This window comes from Anolis carolinensis, unplaced genomic scaffold (genome assembly GCF_035594765.1).
Source record: "Anolis carolinensis isolate JA03-04 unplaced genomic scaffold, rAnoCar3.1.pri scaffold_7, whole genome shotgun sequence".
Taxonomy (NCBI): domain Eukaryota; kingdom Metazoa; phylum Chordata; class Lepidosauria; order Squamata; family Dactyloidae; genus Anolis; species Anolis carolinensis.
The window spans coordinates 31,551,117-31,569,828 of NW_026943818.1; the positions used below are offsets into that span (position 1 = coordinate 31,551,117).

The following is an 18,712-nucleotide window of genomic DNA, read 5'->3' on the forward strand; positions in this document are numbered from 1 at the left end:
CAGACCCCAGGAACCACCTTGGCCTACCCCATCTGACCATCTAGAAAGGCTTGATTATGGGTTCCCAAACTGGAATGGGGTGGGCAGACCCCAGGAACCATCTAGGCCAACCCCATCTGACCATCTAGAAAGGTTCCCATACTGGAATTGGGTGGGCAGACCCCAGGAACCACCTTGGCCAACCCCATCCGACCATCTAGAAAGGCCTGATTATGGGTTCCCAGACTGGAATTGGGTGGGCAGACCCCAGGAACCATCTAGGCCAACCCCATCTGACCATCTAGAAAGGCCTGATTATGGGTTCCCAAACTGGAACGGGGTGGGCAGACTCCAAGAACCATCTGACCATCTAGAAAGTCTTGATTATGGGTTCCCAAACTGGAATTGGGTGGGCAGACCCCAGGAACCACCTTGGCCAACCCCATCCGACCATCTAGAAAGGCCTGATTATGGGTTCCCAGACTGGAATTGGGTGGGCAGACCCCAGGAACCATCTAGGCCAACCCCATCTGACCATCTAGAAAGGCTTGATTATGGGTTCCCAAACTGGAATGGGGTGGGCAGACCCCAGGAACCACCTTGGCCAACCCCATCTGACCATCTAGAAAGGCCTGATTATGGGTTTCCAGACTGGAATTGGGTGGGCAGACCCCAGGAACCATCTAGGCCAACCCCATCTGACCATCTGGAAAGGTTCCCATACTGGAATTGGGTGGGCAGACCCCAGGACCCATCTTGGCCAACCCCATCTGACCATCTAGAAAGGCTTGATTGAAACTGGGATTGGGTGGGCAGACCCCAGGAACCATCTTGGCTGACCCCATCGGACCATCTAGAAAAGCTTGACTGAAACTGGGATTGGGTGGGATTGAGAAGAGATCCGGGTGCATGTGTGTGTTGGTGACCACGCCAGGTGGTCATAGTAGGGTTGGTGGCAGGAAGACCCCCCGGTGAGCTCTCTAGGCCCTTTCCTCAGCCTCCTTCTCTGTCCTCCTCCATCTCCCTTGGCTTCATTGTCTCCATCCCTGCCTTCACAGCCCGACGGGCAGCAGCCGGTACGCGTCTTCGGCGGAGCTGAGCCAAGGCAGTTCCCAGCTCAGCGAGGACTTTGACCCCGACGACATCAGCCTGGACGAGCGGGACGGCGACTCCTACCACTCCTGCCACAGTTCGGTCAGCTACCAGAAGGACTCGCCGTGTTGGGACGAGGAGGAGGAGGAGGATGACCTCTACCTGGAGGACGACGAGGAGTTCAAGGAGGAGTACAGCGACAACGAGGACTACTACCCTGAGGACGAGCTGGCCGAACCTGAGGCCTACCCCCGGGAGACGTTCCCGCCGCCGGAGCCGCCCTCGAAGGGAGCGCAACCGCCAGCGGCCCCGCCACAAACCCAGCAACAAGCGGCGCAGCAAAAGCCACCGCAAACCACGCCGCAGCAGAAGCCACAAGTGACGGCACAGCCACCGCCACAAAAGCCACAACAGGCGTCGCAAAAAGCGCAACAGGCGCCGCCGGCCGCCGCGACGCAGCAGAAAGCAACGCTGCCACCGCAGCAACAACAAGCACAACAGGCGCAGTTGAAACAACAACAGCAGCAGCAGCAACAACAACAGGCGCCGGCTCAGCAGAGGCTTCCACCACAACAGCAGCAACAGGAGAAGAAGGAGGAGAAGGTCCAAGATGTTCCTGAGGTCCAGCAGGAGGAGAAAGTACCCTCGCCGGAGGCCACCCCGACCCAAGAGAAAGTCCCTGAGGAAGAAGTCCCCAAGGAGGAGGAGAGGTAAGACCACCACTCCATACAACCCATTTGATGGGACATCCTTGTCTGGTTGTGGTCCAAAAAGCCACCATTTCTCAGGGTCTTGGACCTTCCTTAGACAGACTATATCTGGGCCTGGCATCCAGATATCTCCACGTTGGCCAGACAGAGTCTTATGGGTGGTGGCCTCCAAGAGGTGTCTGGTCTTACGGGTTGTGGTCTCCAAGAGTGGCCAGGAGAGGTGTCAATATGGAGGTTCAACCAAAAACTTGGCTCTGGTTTGCTTCTGAAACCATTCCATACAGTTGTGATATCACTTAGGAGAGGATTTGTTGTGGTCTGTCGTCAAGCCAGCTTCAACTTTTGGTTGATCCCATGGAGATCCATCAAGTTTGAGTTCAACTTATGGGTCTCCATGAATGGGAGATGGGTCAACCAGCTTATAATAACCTCGTGATGGGAGATCCATCAAGCTGAGTTCAACTTATGGGTCTCCATTAATTAGAGATGTGTCAATCAGCTTATTGTGGCCTCACAATGGGAGATCCGTCAAGTTGAGTTCAACTTATGGGTCTCCATGAATGGGAGATGCACCAACCAGCTTATTGTGAGATCCATCAAGTTGAGTTCAACTTATGGGTCTCCGTGAATTGGAGATGCGCCAACCAGCTTATTGTGAGATCCATCAAGCTGAGTTCAACTTATGGGTCTCCATGAATGGGAGATGGGTCAAGCAGCTTATTGTGAGATCCATCAAGCTGAGTTCAACTTATGGGTCTCCATGAATGGGAGATGGGTCAAGCAGCTTATTGTGAGATCCATCAAGCTGAGTTCAACTTATGGGTCTCCATGAATGGGAGATGGGTCAAGCAGCTTATTGTGAGATCCATCAAGCTGAGTTCAACTTATGGGTCTCCATGAATGGGAGATGGGTCAACCAGCTTATTGTGAGATCCATCAAGCTGAGTTCAACTTATGGGTCTCCATGAATGGGAGATGGGTCAAGCAGCTTATTGTGAGATCCATCAAGCTGAGTTCAACTTATGGGTCTCCGTGAATTGGAGATGCGCCAACCAGCTTATTGTGAGATCCATCAAGCTGAGTTCAACTTATGGGTCTCCATGAATGGGAGATGGGTCAAGCAGCTTATTGTGGCCTCATGATGGGAGATCCATCAAGTTGAGTTCAACTTATGGGTCTCCGTGAATGGGAGATGGGTCAACCAGCTTATAATAACCTCGTGATGGGAGATCCATCAAATTGAGTTCACCTTATGGGTCTCCATGAATGGGAGATGGGTCAACTAGCTTATTGTGGCTTCACGATGGGAGATCTGTCAAGTTGAGTTCAACTTATGGGTCTCCATGAATGGGAGATGTGCCAACCAGCTTATTGTGAGATCCATCAAGTTGAGTTCAACTTATGGGTCTCCATGAATGGGAGATACGCCAACCAGCTTATTGTGAGATCCATCAAGCTGAGTTCAACTTATGGGTCTCCATGAATGGGAGATGGGTCAAGCAGCTTATTGTGAGATCCATCAAGCTGAGTTCAACTTATGGGTCTCCATGAATGGGAGATGGGTCAAGCAGCTTATTGTGAGATCCATCAAGCTGAGTTCAACTTATGGGTCTCCATGAATGGGAGATGGGTCAACCAGCTTATTGTGAGATCCATCAAGCTGAGTTCAACTTATGGGTCTCCATGAATGGGAGATGGGTCAAGCAGCTTATTGTGAGATCCATCAAGCTGAGTTCAACTTATGGGTCTCCGTGAATTGGAGATGCGCCAACCAGCTTATTGTGAGATCCATCAAGCTGAGTTCAACTTATGGGTCTCCATGAATGGGAGATGGGTCAAGCAGCTTATTGTGGCCTCATGATGGGAGATCCATCAAGTTGAGTTCAACTTATGGGTCTCCGTGAATGGGAGATGGGTCAACCAGCTTATAATAACCTCGTGATGGGAGATCCATCAAATTGAGTTCACCTTATGGGTCTCCATGAATGGGAGATGGGTCAACTAGCTTATTGTGGCTTCACGATGGGAGATCTGTCAAGTTGAGTTCAACTTATGGGTCTCCATGAATGGGAGATGTGCCAACCAGCTTATTGTGAGATCCATCAAGTTGAGTTCAACTTATGGGTCTCCATGAATGGGAGATACGCCAACCAGCTTATTGTGAGATCCATCAAGTTGAGTTCAACTTATGGGTCTCCGTGAATGGGAGATGGGTCAACCAGCTTATTGTGAGATCCATCAAGTTGAATTCTACTTATGGGTCTCCATGAATGGGAGATGGGTCATCCAGCTTATTGTGAGATCCATCAAGTTGAGTTCAACTTATGGGTCTCCATGAATGGGAGATGTGCCAACTAGCTTATTGTGAGATCCATCAAGTTGAGTTCAACTTATGGGTCTCCGTGAATAGGAGATGTGCCAACCAGCTTATTGTGAGATCCATCAAGTTGAGTTCAACTTATGGGTCTCTGTGAATAGGAGATGTGCCAACCAGCTTATTGTGAGATCCATCAAGTTGAGTTCAACTTATGGGTCTCCATGAATGGGAGATGGGTCAACTAGCTTATTGTGACCTCGTGATGGGAGATCCATCAAGTTGACTTCAACTTATGGGTCTCCGTGAATTGGAGATGGGTCAACCAGCTTATTGTGAGCTTGTGATGGGAGATCCATCAGGTTGAGTTCAACTTATGGGTCTCCGTGAATGGGAGATCTGTCAACCATGATGGGAGATTCTTGAGTGTTTCTGTTCCTTGAGTGTTTTGATGGATCCATGATTTCGTTCCTACCTTCTCAAAGTTCTTGGTGGGGATTTAGAGGCAGTCGTATCTCGTTTGTAGTTCCAGAGAGCGAGAAGAACCCGAGGTGGTCGACCCCAAAGCCCGGGCCAAGGCCAACTGGTTGCGGGCCTTCAACAAAGTCTGCATGCAGCTCCAAGAGGCAAGTATCGTATTCTCTTCCCAAAGGTCTGGAAACCCTCAAAGACGTGATCTTGTCCTCCTCGTTCTCTACCCAACGACCCCCTTCCCCAGTCATTGTCTTCCCTTTGAGTTGACCGGTCTCTAAATTTTTGTTTTGCTTTGTTTCTAGACTCCATCCGCCATCTCTTTTTTCGTTCTCTCCATTTTTCTTTTTGGTTCGCCCCCAAAGCTGCCTTGCCTTCACTTTTCAGTTTGCTCCGAACCACCACCTGTTCTTTGTCTCTGTCCGAGTCGCTGAATTGAATGCAGGTAAGCGGATAGAAAACCGGGATGGATTTCAGGATCAAATAAGACCCATCGGTAGTAAACATTAGATAGATAATGCCTTGTTAGACAGGAATGCATTGATGATAATCCTTGTAAGGGGACTATGAACGTCTACAATAACAATAACAAGTTTATTCAGGCACAGAGCTTAGTGGTTACAATGTTGTTTCTCACTTAGAGGTATTCTTATTAACAGTTACAATACTAGAATGAGATGAATCAAGCTCTCTAAAGTATCACTTCTTTTACTTAAAGTAGTTAAAACTTCTTCCTCTGCTCCTTTTAAACCGTTACTTCAATGGATCTCTGTGAGTTCCCAAAGTCTGAAACTTGGACTTTCCAGTGACTTCAAACCACAGTCACCCCTGTGATATAGTACACAGATTCTCTGTTCCTTTCCAGGACACAGACTACATTAAATAAGTCACCAAACTTATTTAAAACTGACTCAAAATGAACAATTGAGTCTTCTTGATTCCATCAGCCTAGAATCAATCTTCCCTGTGCCTCATCAGAGCACAGACTGAGATCTGAACTGCCCTGGTTTCCCTAAACCTGGAACCAGTCTTCCCTGTGACTCTCAGATCACAGACTGACATTTGAACCTCCCTGGTTCTAACCACCCCAGAACCAGTCTTTCCCTGTGATTCCTCCGATCACAGACTCAACTCTTTTAAAAACATTCCCTCCTTTTTCACCCAGCTAGCTCCGCCCCTTTCTTGCTAGCTTCGAAATAGTTACATTTCTACGTTTCTATGGCAACCTGCCTCAGAGTGCTGAGATGCAATAACTGTAATACTTACCCTTTTAAAACATAAACACACAATTAAACATAACATCTGTAAATCAAAATTCATACTTCATTACAATCCTATTGTGCAAAACTGGTAGAAAATACAGTTCTACTGGACATGTGGTCACATGCCTGCTGAATGATTAAGTGGGTGATTATGTGTAACTTGGGGACTGTCATGATCATGTGACATTCATGTCATCCATCCCTAGCTGATGACAAGCAAGTAGTGGATATAAAAGAGGGCAGAAAACATGCGTTCTCGCTCTTGCTGTACATCTGTTGTTTGTGAATCTGTTTTGCCTACGTTGTGAGTATATTGCTGATACGGGATCAAGGGGGTCCTGATCTGTGTGTATATATTTGTACATAGGAGCAGCGTGTCAAGTCTGTTTGAAAACTGAATCGGAGTGTTTTTCTAAAACAGTGATGGCGGAGTTACACTCTGCCAACACTGGACAAGCACTCTGCGTTTATAGGGTTATTTTGTTCTCCCCCAAGCCCTTAGGTGGGTCAGTCAACCAGGATCTTCTGAATTCTACTAACTTTAGGATTTTCTGTTTTTCAGGCTCGAGGCGAAGGAAGTGGGGAGTCAAAGTCCTTGTGGTTTAAAGGCGGGTGAGTTATTGTTGTCGTCGGGGATCTCTAGCTTGAGAAAACGACCAAGAAGTCCATCAAAACTTCAAAGCAACTCACATCCTTGTCCAGTCCTGAGTGAAGGCCATCCATCAAGGCAACCGAAGCCTGAAACTAGATGGAAATGGGTCCATCTGCCAACCAGAACCAAGAAGGTGGTAGATGTTGAGGTCGTGATAGAAACCGCTGGAAAGGAAGGATGGCAAGGGGGTGGAGCCAAAGTAAATGTCCCGTTAAGCTCCGCCTCCATTGAAAAGAAGCCTGACTAGGGGTGGAGCCAAAGTAAATGGCCCGTCAAGCTCCGCCTCCATTGAAAAGAAGCCCGTCTAGGGGTGGAGCCAAAGTAAATGGCCTGTCAAGCTCCGCCTCCATTGAAAAGAAGCCTGACTAGGGGTGGAGCCAAAGTAAATGGCCCGTCAAGCTCCGCCCCATTGAAATGAAGCCCAACTAGGGGTGGAGCCAAAGTAAATGGCCTGTCAAGCTCCGCCTCCATTGAAAAGAAGCCTGACTAGGGGTGGAGCCAAAGTAAATGGCCTGTCAAGCTCCGCCTCCATTGAAAAGAAGCCCGTCTAGGGGTGGAGCCAAAGTAAATGGCCCGTCAAGCTCCGCCCCATTGAAATGAAGCCCGACTAGGGGTGGAGCCAAAGTAAATGGCCCGTCAAGCTCCGCCCCATTGAAATGAAGCCCGACTAGGGGTGGAGCCAAAGTAAATGGCCCGTCAAGCTCCGCCTCCATTGAAATGAAGCCCGACTAGGGGTGGAGCCAAAGTAAATGGCCTGTCAAGCTCCGCCTCCATTGAAAAGAAGCCTGACTAGGGGTGGAGCCAAAGTAAATGGCCCGTCAAGCTCCGCCCCATTGAAATGAAGCCCAACTAGGGGTGGAGCCAAAGTAAATGGCCTGTCAAGCTCCGCCTCCATTGAAAAGAAGCCTGACTAGGGGTGGAGCCAAAGTAAATGGCCTGTCAAGCTCCGCCTCCATTGAAAAGAAGCCCGTCTAGGGGTGGAGCCAAAGTAAATGGCCCGTCAAGCTCCGCCCCATTGAAATGAAGCCCGACTAGGGGTGGAGCCAAAGTAAATGGCCCGTCAAGCTCCGCCCCATTGAAATGAAGCCCGACTAGGGGTGGAGCCAAAGTAAATGGCCTGTCAAGCTCCGCCTCCATTGAAATGAAGCCCGACTAGGGGTGGAGCCAAAGTAAATGGCCTGTCAAGCTCCGCCTCCATTGAAAAGAAGCCTGACTAGGGGTGGAGCCAAAGTAAATGGCCCGTCAAGCTCCGCCCCATTGAAATGAAGCCCAACTAGGGGTGGAGCCAAAGTAAATGGCCTGTCAAGCTCCGCCTCCATTGAAAAGAAGCCTGACTAGGGGTGGAGCCAAAGTAAATGGCCTGTCAAGCTCCGCCTCCATTGAAAAGAAGCCCGTCTAGGGGTGGAGCCAAAGTAAATGGCCCGTCAAGCTCCGCCCCATTGAAATGAAGCCCAACTAGGGGTGGAGCCAAAGTAAATGGCCCGTCAAGCTCCGCCCCATTGAAATGAAGCCCGACTAGGGGCAGAGCTAGAATAAATTACCCATTAAACTCCGCCCCATTGGGAAAGAAACTCGACTAGAGGTGGAGCCAAAGTAAGTGTCCCATCAAGCTCCGCCCCATTGGAATGAATCCTGGCGAGGAGCTGCCAAGCCCCACCCCCTCCGTCTAGAAGGACACGCCCACCTCCCCTAGCTCCGCCCCCCAGTTTCCCTGCCTTTCCTGACCCTGTCTGTCTTTCTCTCTTCCAGGCCCGGTGGCGGGTTGATCATTATTGATAGCATGCCCGACATCCGGAAACGAAAGCCCATCCCTTTAGTTAGCGATTTGGTGAGGTTCCGCTCTTGCGCGCCGCTCTTGCGCGCCGCTTGGCTTCTGACTCGCTTGCGGGATTCCTCTGGAGCTGGGTTCGCGGGAGGAGACGGAGCTCGGCCACGATTGAGTTGACGTAACCCCGTCCCGGCCTCGATTGAGTATCACGTCTCACGCCTGTGTCGTAACCCTGTCCCGTGTCGAAGCGTTTCGAATTCGTGTTTATTCCGATTGACCGATTTTCCAAATATTATCTAGGGGAGAATTGGATGGAACGAAGACTCCGACCTCCGCTAAAGCCGCTCCAGGGTGCCCTGCGCTGCGCCGTGCTGCTGTCCGCTTTGCTTCGCTAATACGGCTCGTTTTGTCTTTGTTCTCTTCTTTTTTTCTTCCTTCCTTCCTTCCTTCCGCTGGCTTCCGCTTTCGCCTCTGTGACGCTAGGGGTGCGGCGGTAAAGTTTCTGCGCTGCATTGACAGCATGCCCGACATTAAGCCTGGACGTAAATCTCTTCCGCTGGTCATCAGCGATCTGGTGAGAAGGAGGCGGCGGAGAAGGGTGCCCGTTTCCCCGTGACCCCAGACACCCCCCTAAGCCCTCCTTGAGAGCCTGCAGGACTGACGGGACAGGAAGTGGGGTTTAGTCCAGGCCCAAAGGTGCTGAATGTCCCATCAATAGGAGATCCTTCAAGTTAGTGTTGACTTATGGGGAATTCTAGAAGGAAAGGGTCTGTCGATTTATGGTGACCCCATGGATGGGAGATCCATCAAGTCAATGTTGACTTATGGTCTGTCAAGTTGACTTCTGGTGACCCCATCAATGGAAGATCCGTCAAGTCAATGTTGACTTATGGTCTGTCAAGTTGATTTATGGTGACCCCATGGATGGGAGATCCATCAAGTCAATGTTGACTTATGGTCTGTCAAGTTGACTTCTGGTGACCCCATCAATGGAAGATCCGTCAAGTCAATGTTGACTTATGGTCTGTCAAGTCGATTTATGGTGACCCCATGGATGGGAGATCCATCAAGTCAATGTTGACTTATGGTCTGTCAAGTTGACTTCTGGTGACCCCATCAATGGAAGATCCGTCAAGTCAATGTTGACTTATGGTCTGTCAAGTTGATTTATGGTGACCCCATCAATGGAAGATCCGTCAAGTCAATGTTGACTTATGGTATGCCAAGTTGACTTATGGTGACCCCATCAATGGAAGATCCGTCAAGTCAATGTTGACTTATGGTATGCCAAGTTGACTTATAGCAACCCCATGGATGGGAGATCCATCAAGTCAATGTTGACTTATGGTCTGTCAAGTTGATTTATGGTGACCCCATGGATGGGAGATCCATCAAGTCAATGTTGACTTATGGTCTGTCAAGTTGACTTCTGGTGACCCCATCAATGGAAGATCCGTCAAGTCAATGTTGACTTATGGTCTGTCAAGTTGACTTCTGGTGACCCCATCAATGGAAGATCCGTCAAGTCAATGTTGACTTATGGTCTGTCAAGTTGATTTATGGTGACCCCATCAATGGAAGATCCGTCAAGTCAATGTTGACTTATGGTCTGTCAAGTTGATTTATGGTGACCCCATGGATGGGAGATCCATCAAGTCAATGTTGACTTATGGTCTGTCAAGTTGACTTCTGGTGACCCCATCAATGGAAGATCCGTCAAGTCAATGTTGACTTATGGTCTGTCAAGTTGACTTCTGGTGACCCCATCAATGGAAGATCCGTCAAGTCAATGTTGACTTATGGTATGCCAAGTTGACTTATGGTGACCCCATCAATGGAAGATCCGTCAAGTCAATGTTGACTTATGGTATGCCAAGTTGACTTATAGCAACCCCATGGATGGGAGATCCATCAAGTCAATGTTGACTTATGGTCTGTCAAGTTGACTTCTGGTGACCCCATCAATGGAAGATCCGTCAAGTCAATGTTGACTTATGGTATGCCAAGTTGACTTATGGTGACCCCATCAATGGAAGATCCGTCAAGTCAATGTTGACTTATGGTCTGTCAAGTTGACTTATGGTGACCCCATCAATGGAAGATCCGTCAAGTCAATGTTGACTTATGGTCTGTCAAGTTGATTTATGGTGACCCCATGGATGGGAGATCCATCAAGTCAATGTTGACTTATGGTCTGTCAAGTTGACTTCTGGTGACCCCATCAATGGAAGATCCGTCAAGTCAATGTTGACTTATGGTCTGTCAAGTCGATTTATGGTGACCCCATGGATGGGAGATCCATCAAGTCAATGTTGACTTATGGTCTGTCAAGTTGACTTCTGGTGACCCCATCAATGGAAGATCCGTTAAGTCAATGTTGACTAACGGTATGCCAAGTTGACTTACAGCAACCCCATGGATGGGAGATCCATCAAGTCAATGTTGACTTATGGTCTGTCAAGTTGACTTCTGGTGACCCCATGGATGGGAGATCCATCAAGTCAATGTTGACTTATGGTCTGTCAAGTTGATTTATGGTGACCCCATGGATGGGAGATCCATCAAGTCAATGTTGACTAACGGTATGCCAAGTTGACTTACAGCAACCCCATGGATTGGAGATCCATCAAGTCAATGTTGACTTATGGTCTGTCAAGTTGATTTATGGTGACCTCATGGATGGGAGAACCATCAAGTCAATGTTGACTTATAGTATGTCAAGTTGATTTATGGTGACCCCATGGATGGGAGATCCATCAAGTCAATGTTGACTTATAGTATGTCAAGTTGATTTATGGTGACCTCATGGATGGGAGAACCATCAAGTCAATGTTGACTTATAGTATGTCAAGTTGATTTATGGTGACCCCATGGATGGGAGATCCATCAAATCAACTTGGACTTATGGTGAATCCATGAAGAAGAGGATCTGTCAAGTTGATTTATGGTGACCCCATGGATGGGAGATCCATCAAATCAACATTGACTTATGGTGAATCCATAGAGAGATCTGTCAAGTTTATTTAAGATGAACCCATGGATGGAAGATCTATCAAGTCAATGTTGACCTGTGGTGAATCCATGAAGGAGAGATCTGTCAAGATGATTTATGGTGACTCCATGGATGGGAGATCCGTCAAGTCAATGTTGACCTATGGTCTGTCAAGTTGACTCATGGTGACCCCATGGATGGGAGGTCCATCAAGTCAACGTTTACTTATGGTGACTCTATGGAGAGAGAGGTTTGTCAAGTTGACTTATGGTAACTCCATGGATGGGAGATCCATCAAGTCAATGTTGACTTATGATGAATCCATGAAGGAGAGGTCTGTCAGGTTGACTTATGGTGACCCCATGGATGGGAGGTCCATCAAGTCAATGTTGGCTTATGATGAATCCATGAAGGAGAGGTCTGTCAGGTTGACTTATGGTGACCCCATGGATGGGAGGTCCATCAAGTCAATGTTGGCTTATGATGAATCCATGAAGGAGAGGTCTATCAGGTTGACTTATGGTGACCCCATGGATGGGAGGTCCATCAAGTCAATGTTGGCTTATGATGAATCCATGAAGGAGAGGTCTGTCAGGTTGACTTATGGTGACCCCATGGATGGGAGGTCCATCAAGTCAATGTTGACTTATGATGAATCCATGAAGGAGAGGTCTGTCAGGTTGACTTATGGTGACCCCATGGATGGGAGGTCCATCAAGTCAATGTTGGCTTGTGGTGAATCCATGAAGGAGAGGTCTGTAAAGTTGACTTTAAGGTGACCCCACGGGTAGGAGATCCATCAAGTCAACTTTGACTTATGTTGAATCCATGGAGAGATCTATCAAGTTGACTTATGGTGACCCCATGGATGGGAGATCCTTCAAGTCGACTTCAGCTTATTCCAGACTTATTCTAGAAGTCTTCACGGGGTGTATCAAGGACCTCTTATTCTGGAGCAGAACTCTCTGGGAATCGGGCAAGTTAGATCTTGATGCCTTCCATATCAGTGAGGACTCAATGGACTCACTCCAGGTGGGCACTCAAGCTTTGAAGGAGCTCTGCTAGGTGGTCCAGAATCACCTTGAAAGGTAGCCAACTGTTGATGGGTAGATGTTCCCTCCTTTCCTTCTTCTCCAGCTTGCCTCTCTCTTTGTGCTTTTGGGCTCGCCATTCCTCTTCCGTCTCCTTTTTGGCTCTCCGATTCTTCCTTTCGATGCTGACGCCGCTGCTTTTGTGCCTCGCCTTTCCTCCCCGTGCCCTGGGTGCAAATTCGGATATCTGTGGTGATGGGAGGGATAACAACGACCGCGAGTCCATGGGCTTCGAATTACGATGCTATTAAGGGTGTATTTTGGATCGATAGCGGTCAAAATCGAGATACATTTGTTATTCTGGGGAAATTCTGCTCAAAACGGGGCAGAAAATGGCGAAAATTCGGGAGATGAAGTCCCACCCAGGTAAGGCTCGGGGTCTTACTGAAAGTAGACCCAATGAATCGACCTTATTTGGGACCAAGAAGGATTCAATCCACTTGAATCTGGAGTGGTCCTCCAAAAGGAGATGCTCCAAAGGCCTTAGGGAAACAACTCGCCAATTGATAGACACCCATGAAGTCGTTTTGTTTCCCACGAAATCTCAGCTTTCCCATTCGGGCGTTCTGACCAGAGCTGCCTGTTTCCTGCTCTAATCTGCAACCATAGTGGCTGGGGATGATGGGAAATGGACTCTCGTAAACGTCAGAGGGGGGTATCTTTCCATTTTCCACGTCGCATTAACTCTTTTCTTTCTTTCTCGTTCCTTTTCGGCCACCGCCTCTCCCTAGGCGATGGTGAGTATTTCCCGTTGGGTGTGTCGTTTGCCTATGTCCCGAAGCTCATAAACTTTTGCAGATAATGCAAGAGCCCATTGCGATGGGAGATGCATGTTAAAATCGAATGGAAATTTTGCTATTTGCTACAAAAAAAATAATGAATATGGACTAGGATAAAAAAAATTAGTAAAAATAAACATAGTCAACTAGAGCTAACTTTGTACCTGGGGGAGTCTCTGTTACTGCTATATATGCCCACTGCAGCAACATTGTTATTGTTGCATCCTAGGCCTAGTCCAGGGATAGCCAGAAAGTCACGAGAATAGCATAAGTCCGCAAGCAAAGGTGTACGTAGTAAACAACTTGAGCAAGAATACAAAACAAGAACATGGAAAGCTTCCAGGATACTTGAATTCCAAACCAAGCTTGAACCAGAGAACTTAGGCCTAGCTTCTCCCGTGAACACTACGTTGCCTGAACTAACTCTTAGGTAGATATGTTGTCGAAGGCTTTCATGGCCGGGATCACAGGGTTGTTGTATGTATTCCGGGCTGCGTGGCCATGTTCCAGAAGTATTCTCTCCTGACGTTTCGCCCACATCTATGGCAGGCATCCTCAGAGGTTGTGAGGTATGGTAGATAACTTGCCAGTTAATAAACACCCATGAAGTCGTTTTGCTTCCCATGAAATTTCAACTTTCTCATGCAGGCGTTCTGACTGGAACGGCCTATTTTTTTTCCTGTAATCTGTAAACAAAGACTTTTGTTGACCTTCATAGTTCCTTGGGAGCCTTCCGTATCGCTTGGCTCTTCGCCCGACTATGTCTATAATTGCATTTATCTCTACATAAGAGATAAACTAGGTCTCCTCTTCCCGAAAGCTCCACAACTTGGTCTCCAATGCCATCTGTCAATGTCAGGGAGAGAATTTATGATGTCTTCGGGACACCAAAATTTCGAACCCCGACACCTAACTGACCTTGAAGCCCTGCACTTTCTGTGTCTGGATCCTCCCAGAGAGAACGATCATTTCTCTGACTTGAATCTTCCTCGCTTTGTGCACCGGGAAATCTCACAGGGAATCCCACAATTCTCTCTAAACCATCAGTGAACCCATCAGTCTCAGGCAACCATTCAATTCTTTTGAATATAACGATCTTGCTGCAGGGGTCATATATCACAGTAAATTTTTGTATGTTTCCCACTTGATCATATAATTCATATTGTTGATTTGTCTGTTTCTTCTTCCCCACAGTCCTTGGTCCAGTCCAGGAAGGCGGGGATCACGTCCGCACTTGCATCAAGCACTTTAAACAATGAAGAGCTAGTAAGTATCACAAGATTTGGGCACAAATTGTTAGGAACGGGTGGCTATGGCCTTCCTCTGAGGCTGAGAGAGCGTGGCCAAGTTCAGAAAGAAATCGAGTCCTCTGACGTCCTTGTTTCTTTCCCCAGAAAAACCATGTTTACAAGAAGACCCTCCAAGCCTTAATCTACCCCATTTCTTGCACAACCCCCCACAACTTCGAGGTGTGGACGGCCACCACCCCCACCTATTGCTACGAGTGCGAGGGCCTGCTCTGGGGCATCGCCCGCCAAGGGATGCGGTGTTCCGAGTGTGGGGTGAAGTGCCACGAAAAGTGCCAAGACCTCCTCAATGCCGACTGCTTGCAAAGTGAGGATCCATAGAGTTGGAAAACTTCTCCGTAGAGTTAGAAAGGTTGAGTAGAGATCTTCATGGAGTTAGAAGGCATCTCCATAGAGTTGGAATACGTCTCTGTAGAATTGGAAGGGTTGAGTAGAGATCTTCATGGAGTTAGAAGGCATCAACATAGAGTTGGAAACGTCTCTGTAGAGTTGGAAGGGTCGAGTAGAGATCTTCATGGAGTTAGAAGGCATCAACATGGAGTTAGAAGGCATCAACATAGAGTTGGAAAAGTCTCCGTAGAGTTAGAAGGGTTGAGTAGAGATCTTCATGGAGTTAGAAGGCATCAACATGGAGTTAGAAGGCATCAACATAGAGTTGGAAAACGTCTCTGTAGAGTTAGAAGGGTCGAGTAGAGATATTCATGGAGTTAGAAGGCATCTCCATAGAGTTGGAAAACTTCTCCGTAGAGTTAGAAGGGTTGAGTAGAGATCTTCATGGAGTTAGAAGGCATCTCCATAGAGTTGGAATACGTCTCTGTAGAATTGGAAGGGTTGAGTAGAGATCTTCATGGAGTTAGAAGGCATCAACATAGAGTTGGAAACGTCTCTGTAGAGTTGGAAGGGTCGAGTAGAGATCTTCATGGAGTTAGAAGGCATCAACATGGAGTTAGAAGGCATCAACATAGAGTTGGAAAAGTCTCCGTAGAGTTAGAAGGGTTGAGTAGAGATCTTCATGGAGTTAGAAGGCATCAACATGGAGTTAGAAGGCATCAACATAGAGTTGGAAAACGTCTCTGTAGAGTTAGAAGGGTCGAGTAGAGATATTCATGGAGTTAGAAGGCATCAACATGGAGTTAGAAGGCATCAACATAGAGTTGGAAAAGTCTCCGTAGAGTTAGAAGGGTTGAGTAGAGATCTTCATGGAGTTAGAAGGCATCAACATGGAGTTAGAAGGCATCAACATAGAGTTGGAAAACGTCTCTGTAGAGTTAGAAGGGTCGAGTAGAGATATTCATGGAGTTAGAAGGCATCTCCATAGAGTTGGAAAACTTCTCCGTAGAGTTAGAAGGGTTGAGTAGAGATCTTCATGGAGTTAGAAAGCATCTCCATAGAGTTGGAAAACTTCTCCGTAGAGTTAGAAAGGTTGAGTAGAGATCTTCATGGAGTTAGAAGGCATCTCCATAGAGTTGGAAAACTTCTCCGTAGAGTTAGAAGGGCTCTCCATAGAGGTAGAAGGGGTCTCCATGGAGTTGGAGAACATCTCCATAGAGTTGGAAGGCATCTCCACAGAGTTGGGTTTTCCATAGAGTAGAGATCTTCATGGAGTTAGAAGGCATCTCCATAGAGTTGGGTTTTCCATAGAGTAGAGATCTTCATGGAGTTAGAAGGCATCTCCATAGAGTTGGAAGGCATCTCCGTAGAGTTGGGTTTTCCATAGAGTAGAGATCTTCATGGAGTTAGAACGCATCTCCATAGAGTTGGAAGGCATCTCCGTAGAGTTGGGTTTTCCATAGAGTAGAGATCTTCATGGAGTTAGAACGCATCTCCATAGAGTTGGAAAGCATCTCCGTAGAGTTGGGTTTTCCATAGAGTAGAAATCTTCATGGAGTTAGAAGGCATCTCCATAGAGTTGGAAAACATCTTCGTAGAGTTAGAAGGGCTCTCCATAGAAGTAGAAAGGGTCTCCATAGAGTTGGAGAACATCTCCATAGAGTTGGGAGGCATCTCCATAGAGTTGGGTTTTCCATAGAGTAGAGATCTTCATGGAGTTAGAAGGCATCTCCATAGAGTTGGAAAACATCTTCGTAGAGTTAGAAGGGCTCTCCATAGAAGTAGAAAGGGTCTCCATAGAGTTGGAGAACATCTCCATAGAGTTGGGAGGCATCTCCATAGAGTTGGGTTTTCCATAGAGTAGAGATCTTCATGCAGTTAGAAGGCATCTCCATAGAGTTGGAAAACATCTTCGTAGAGTTAGAAGGGCTCTCCATAGAGGTAGAAGGGGTCTCCATGGAGTTGGAGAACATCTCCATAGAGTTGGGTTTTCCATAGAGTAGAGATCTTCATGGAGTTAGAAGGCATCTCCATAGAGTTGGAAGGCATCTCCATAGAGATAGAAGTGGTCTCCGTGGAGTTGGAGGACCTTCTATGGAGACTTTCCGTGTCTTTTCTTTGCGCCCAGGGGCGGCGGAGAAAAGTTCCAAGCACGGAGCCGAAGACCGTACGCAAAACATCATCATGGTGCTGAAGGACCGCATGAAGATCCGCGAGCGCAACAAGCCCGAGATCTTTGAGCTGATCCAGGAGATCTTTGCCGTCCAAAAGGCCACCCACACCCAGCAGATGAAGTCGGTCAAGCAGAGCGTGCTGGACGGGACCTCCAAGTGGTCAGCCAAGATCAGCATCACAGGTAACGTGAGGACAACCTTCTCCCCCACTCACACTCCTCAAAGTCCTGATCTCCACTCACCGTGTCCTCCTTTGTCTTCTTTATTCTTGCCTGTTCTTCGTGCGGACAGTTGTGTGTGCCCAAGGCCTGCAGGCGAAGGACAAGACGGGCTCCAGCGACCCTTACGTGACCGTCCAGGTTGGGAAGACCAAAAAGAGGACCAAAACCATCTATGGGAATTTGAACCCGGTCTGGGAGGAGAACTTCCACTTGTGAGTAAATCCCTCAACCCTTCCATGTCTTCTCCAAGAATGGATTTACACAACTTTCCTTGCAAAAATGAGGCAGATAGAAACTAGTTGGGTGAGGGCCATACTCCATGTTCTCATTCTCAGTCCTTGGTTTTCTGAGGTGGCATTGCTTTCTCTGGCCAGGTTCCTCACCACACCAAGAATCCAAAATTCGTCAAGGAAGAGGGCCATACTGCATGTTCTCATTCTCAGCCCTTGGTTTTCTGAGGTGACATGGCTTTCTCCCGCCAGGTTCCTCACAACACCAAGAATCCAAAATTCGTCAAGGAAGAGGGCCATACTCCATGTTCTCATTCTCAGCCCTTGGTTTTCTGAGGCAGCATGGCTTTCTCTGGCCAGGTTCCTCACAACACCAAGAATCCAAAATACGTCAAGGAAGAGGGCCATACGCCATGTTCTCATTCTCAGCCCTTGGTTTTCTTGGGTGGCATGGCTTTCTCTGGCCAGGTTCCTCACAACACCAAGAATCCAAAATACGTCAAGGAAGAGGGCCATACTCCATGTTCTCATTCTCAGCCCTTGGTTTTCTGAGGTGGCATTGCTTTCTCTGGCCAGGTTCCTCACAACACCAAGAATCCAAAATTCGTCAAGGAGGAGTGACATTTCTCCAAATGCTCTAGTTTGGGGTTAACTAGTTCTGGTGGTCCCATCTGGTGTGAAGGACACCAACGACTGGGTTATGCCTCTCTTGATGGCATAGTGGGAGCTTCCTTCCTCACTTCACTTCCTTGACTTCCTCCAGCGAATGCCATAACTCCTCCGACCGAATCAAGGTCCGGGTGTGGGATGAAGACGACGACATCAAGTCGAGGGTGAAGCAACGTTTCAAGAGGGAGTCCGACGACTTCCTCGGCCAAACCATCATCGAGGTTCGGACGCTGAGTGGGGAGATGGACGTCTGGTACAACTTGGGTAAGCCATTACGAATGGAGGTGGAGTCCGTCCATTAGAGCTGAGTCCGATGGAAAGATCTCTAGAAGAACATCAAATATCTCAGATGGAACCATGCAGCTGCTCTAGATGTTCTTCTACTGCACTTCCCAGCAGACATATCCAAGATAGGCAGCAGGGATGGATGCTGGGAGTTGAGGTCCACAAAATATGGAGGTCCACATACTTCCCACTACTTGGAATGATTGTGAATCTCCGATGGAAATGTGTAGCTGCTCTAGATGTTCTTCTACTGCACTTCCCAGAAGATATATCCAAGATAGGCAGCAGGGATGGATGCTGGGAGTTGAGGTCCACGAAATATGGAGGTCCGCATGTTTTCCACCCCATGATTGGTGGTTCAAATCTTGGTTTAGCTTCTTCCAACC

General features: G+C 47.9%; 1 protein-coding gene across 7 annotated transcripts in view; it reads left to right on the plus strand.

The window, feature by feature from the left end:
• The window catches only part of unc13a (unc-13 homolog A), an 89,213-nt gene that overhangs the window by 18,399 nt on the left and 52,102 nt on the right, over window positions 1-18,712 (plus strand). For all 7 annotated transcript variants that reach the window (XM_062960106.1, XM_062960104.1, XM_062960103.1 and 4 more), the window contains 9 exons: window positions 1,038-1,781; window positions 4,622-4,721; window positions 6,391-6,440; window positions 8,230-8,308; window positions 14,305-14,376; window positions 14,505-14,724; window positions 16,876-17,103; window positions 17,213-17,354; window positions 18,136-18,305. In XM_062960106.1, the coding sequence (XP_062816176.1) occupies window positions 1,038-1,781; window positions 4,622-4,721; window positions 6,391-6,440; window positions 8,230-8,308; window positions 14,305-14,376; window positions 14,505-14,724; window positions 16,876-17,103; window positions 17,213-17,354; window positions 18,136-18,305 (1,805 nt within the window). The remainder of the gene's footprint in view (window positions 1-1,037; window positions 1,782-4,621; window positions 4,722-6,390; window positions 6,441-8,229; window positions 8,309-14,304; window positions 14,377-14,504; window positions 14,725-16,875; window positions 17,104-17,212; window positions 17,355-18,135; window positions 18,306-18,712) is intronic.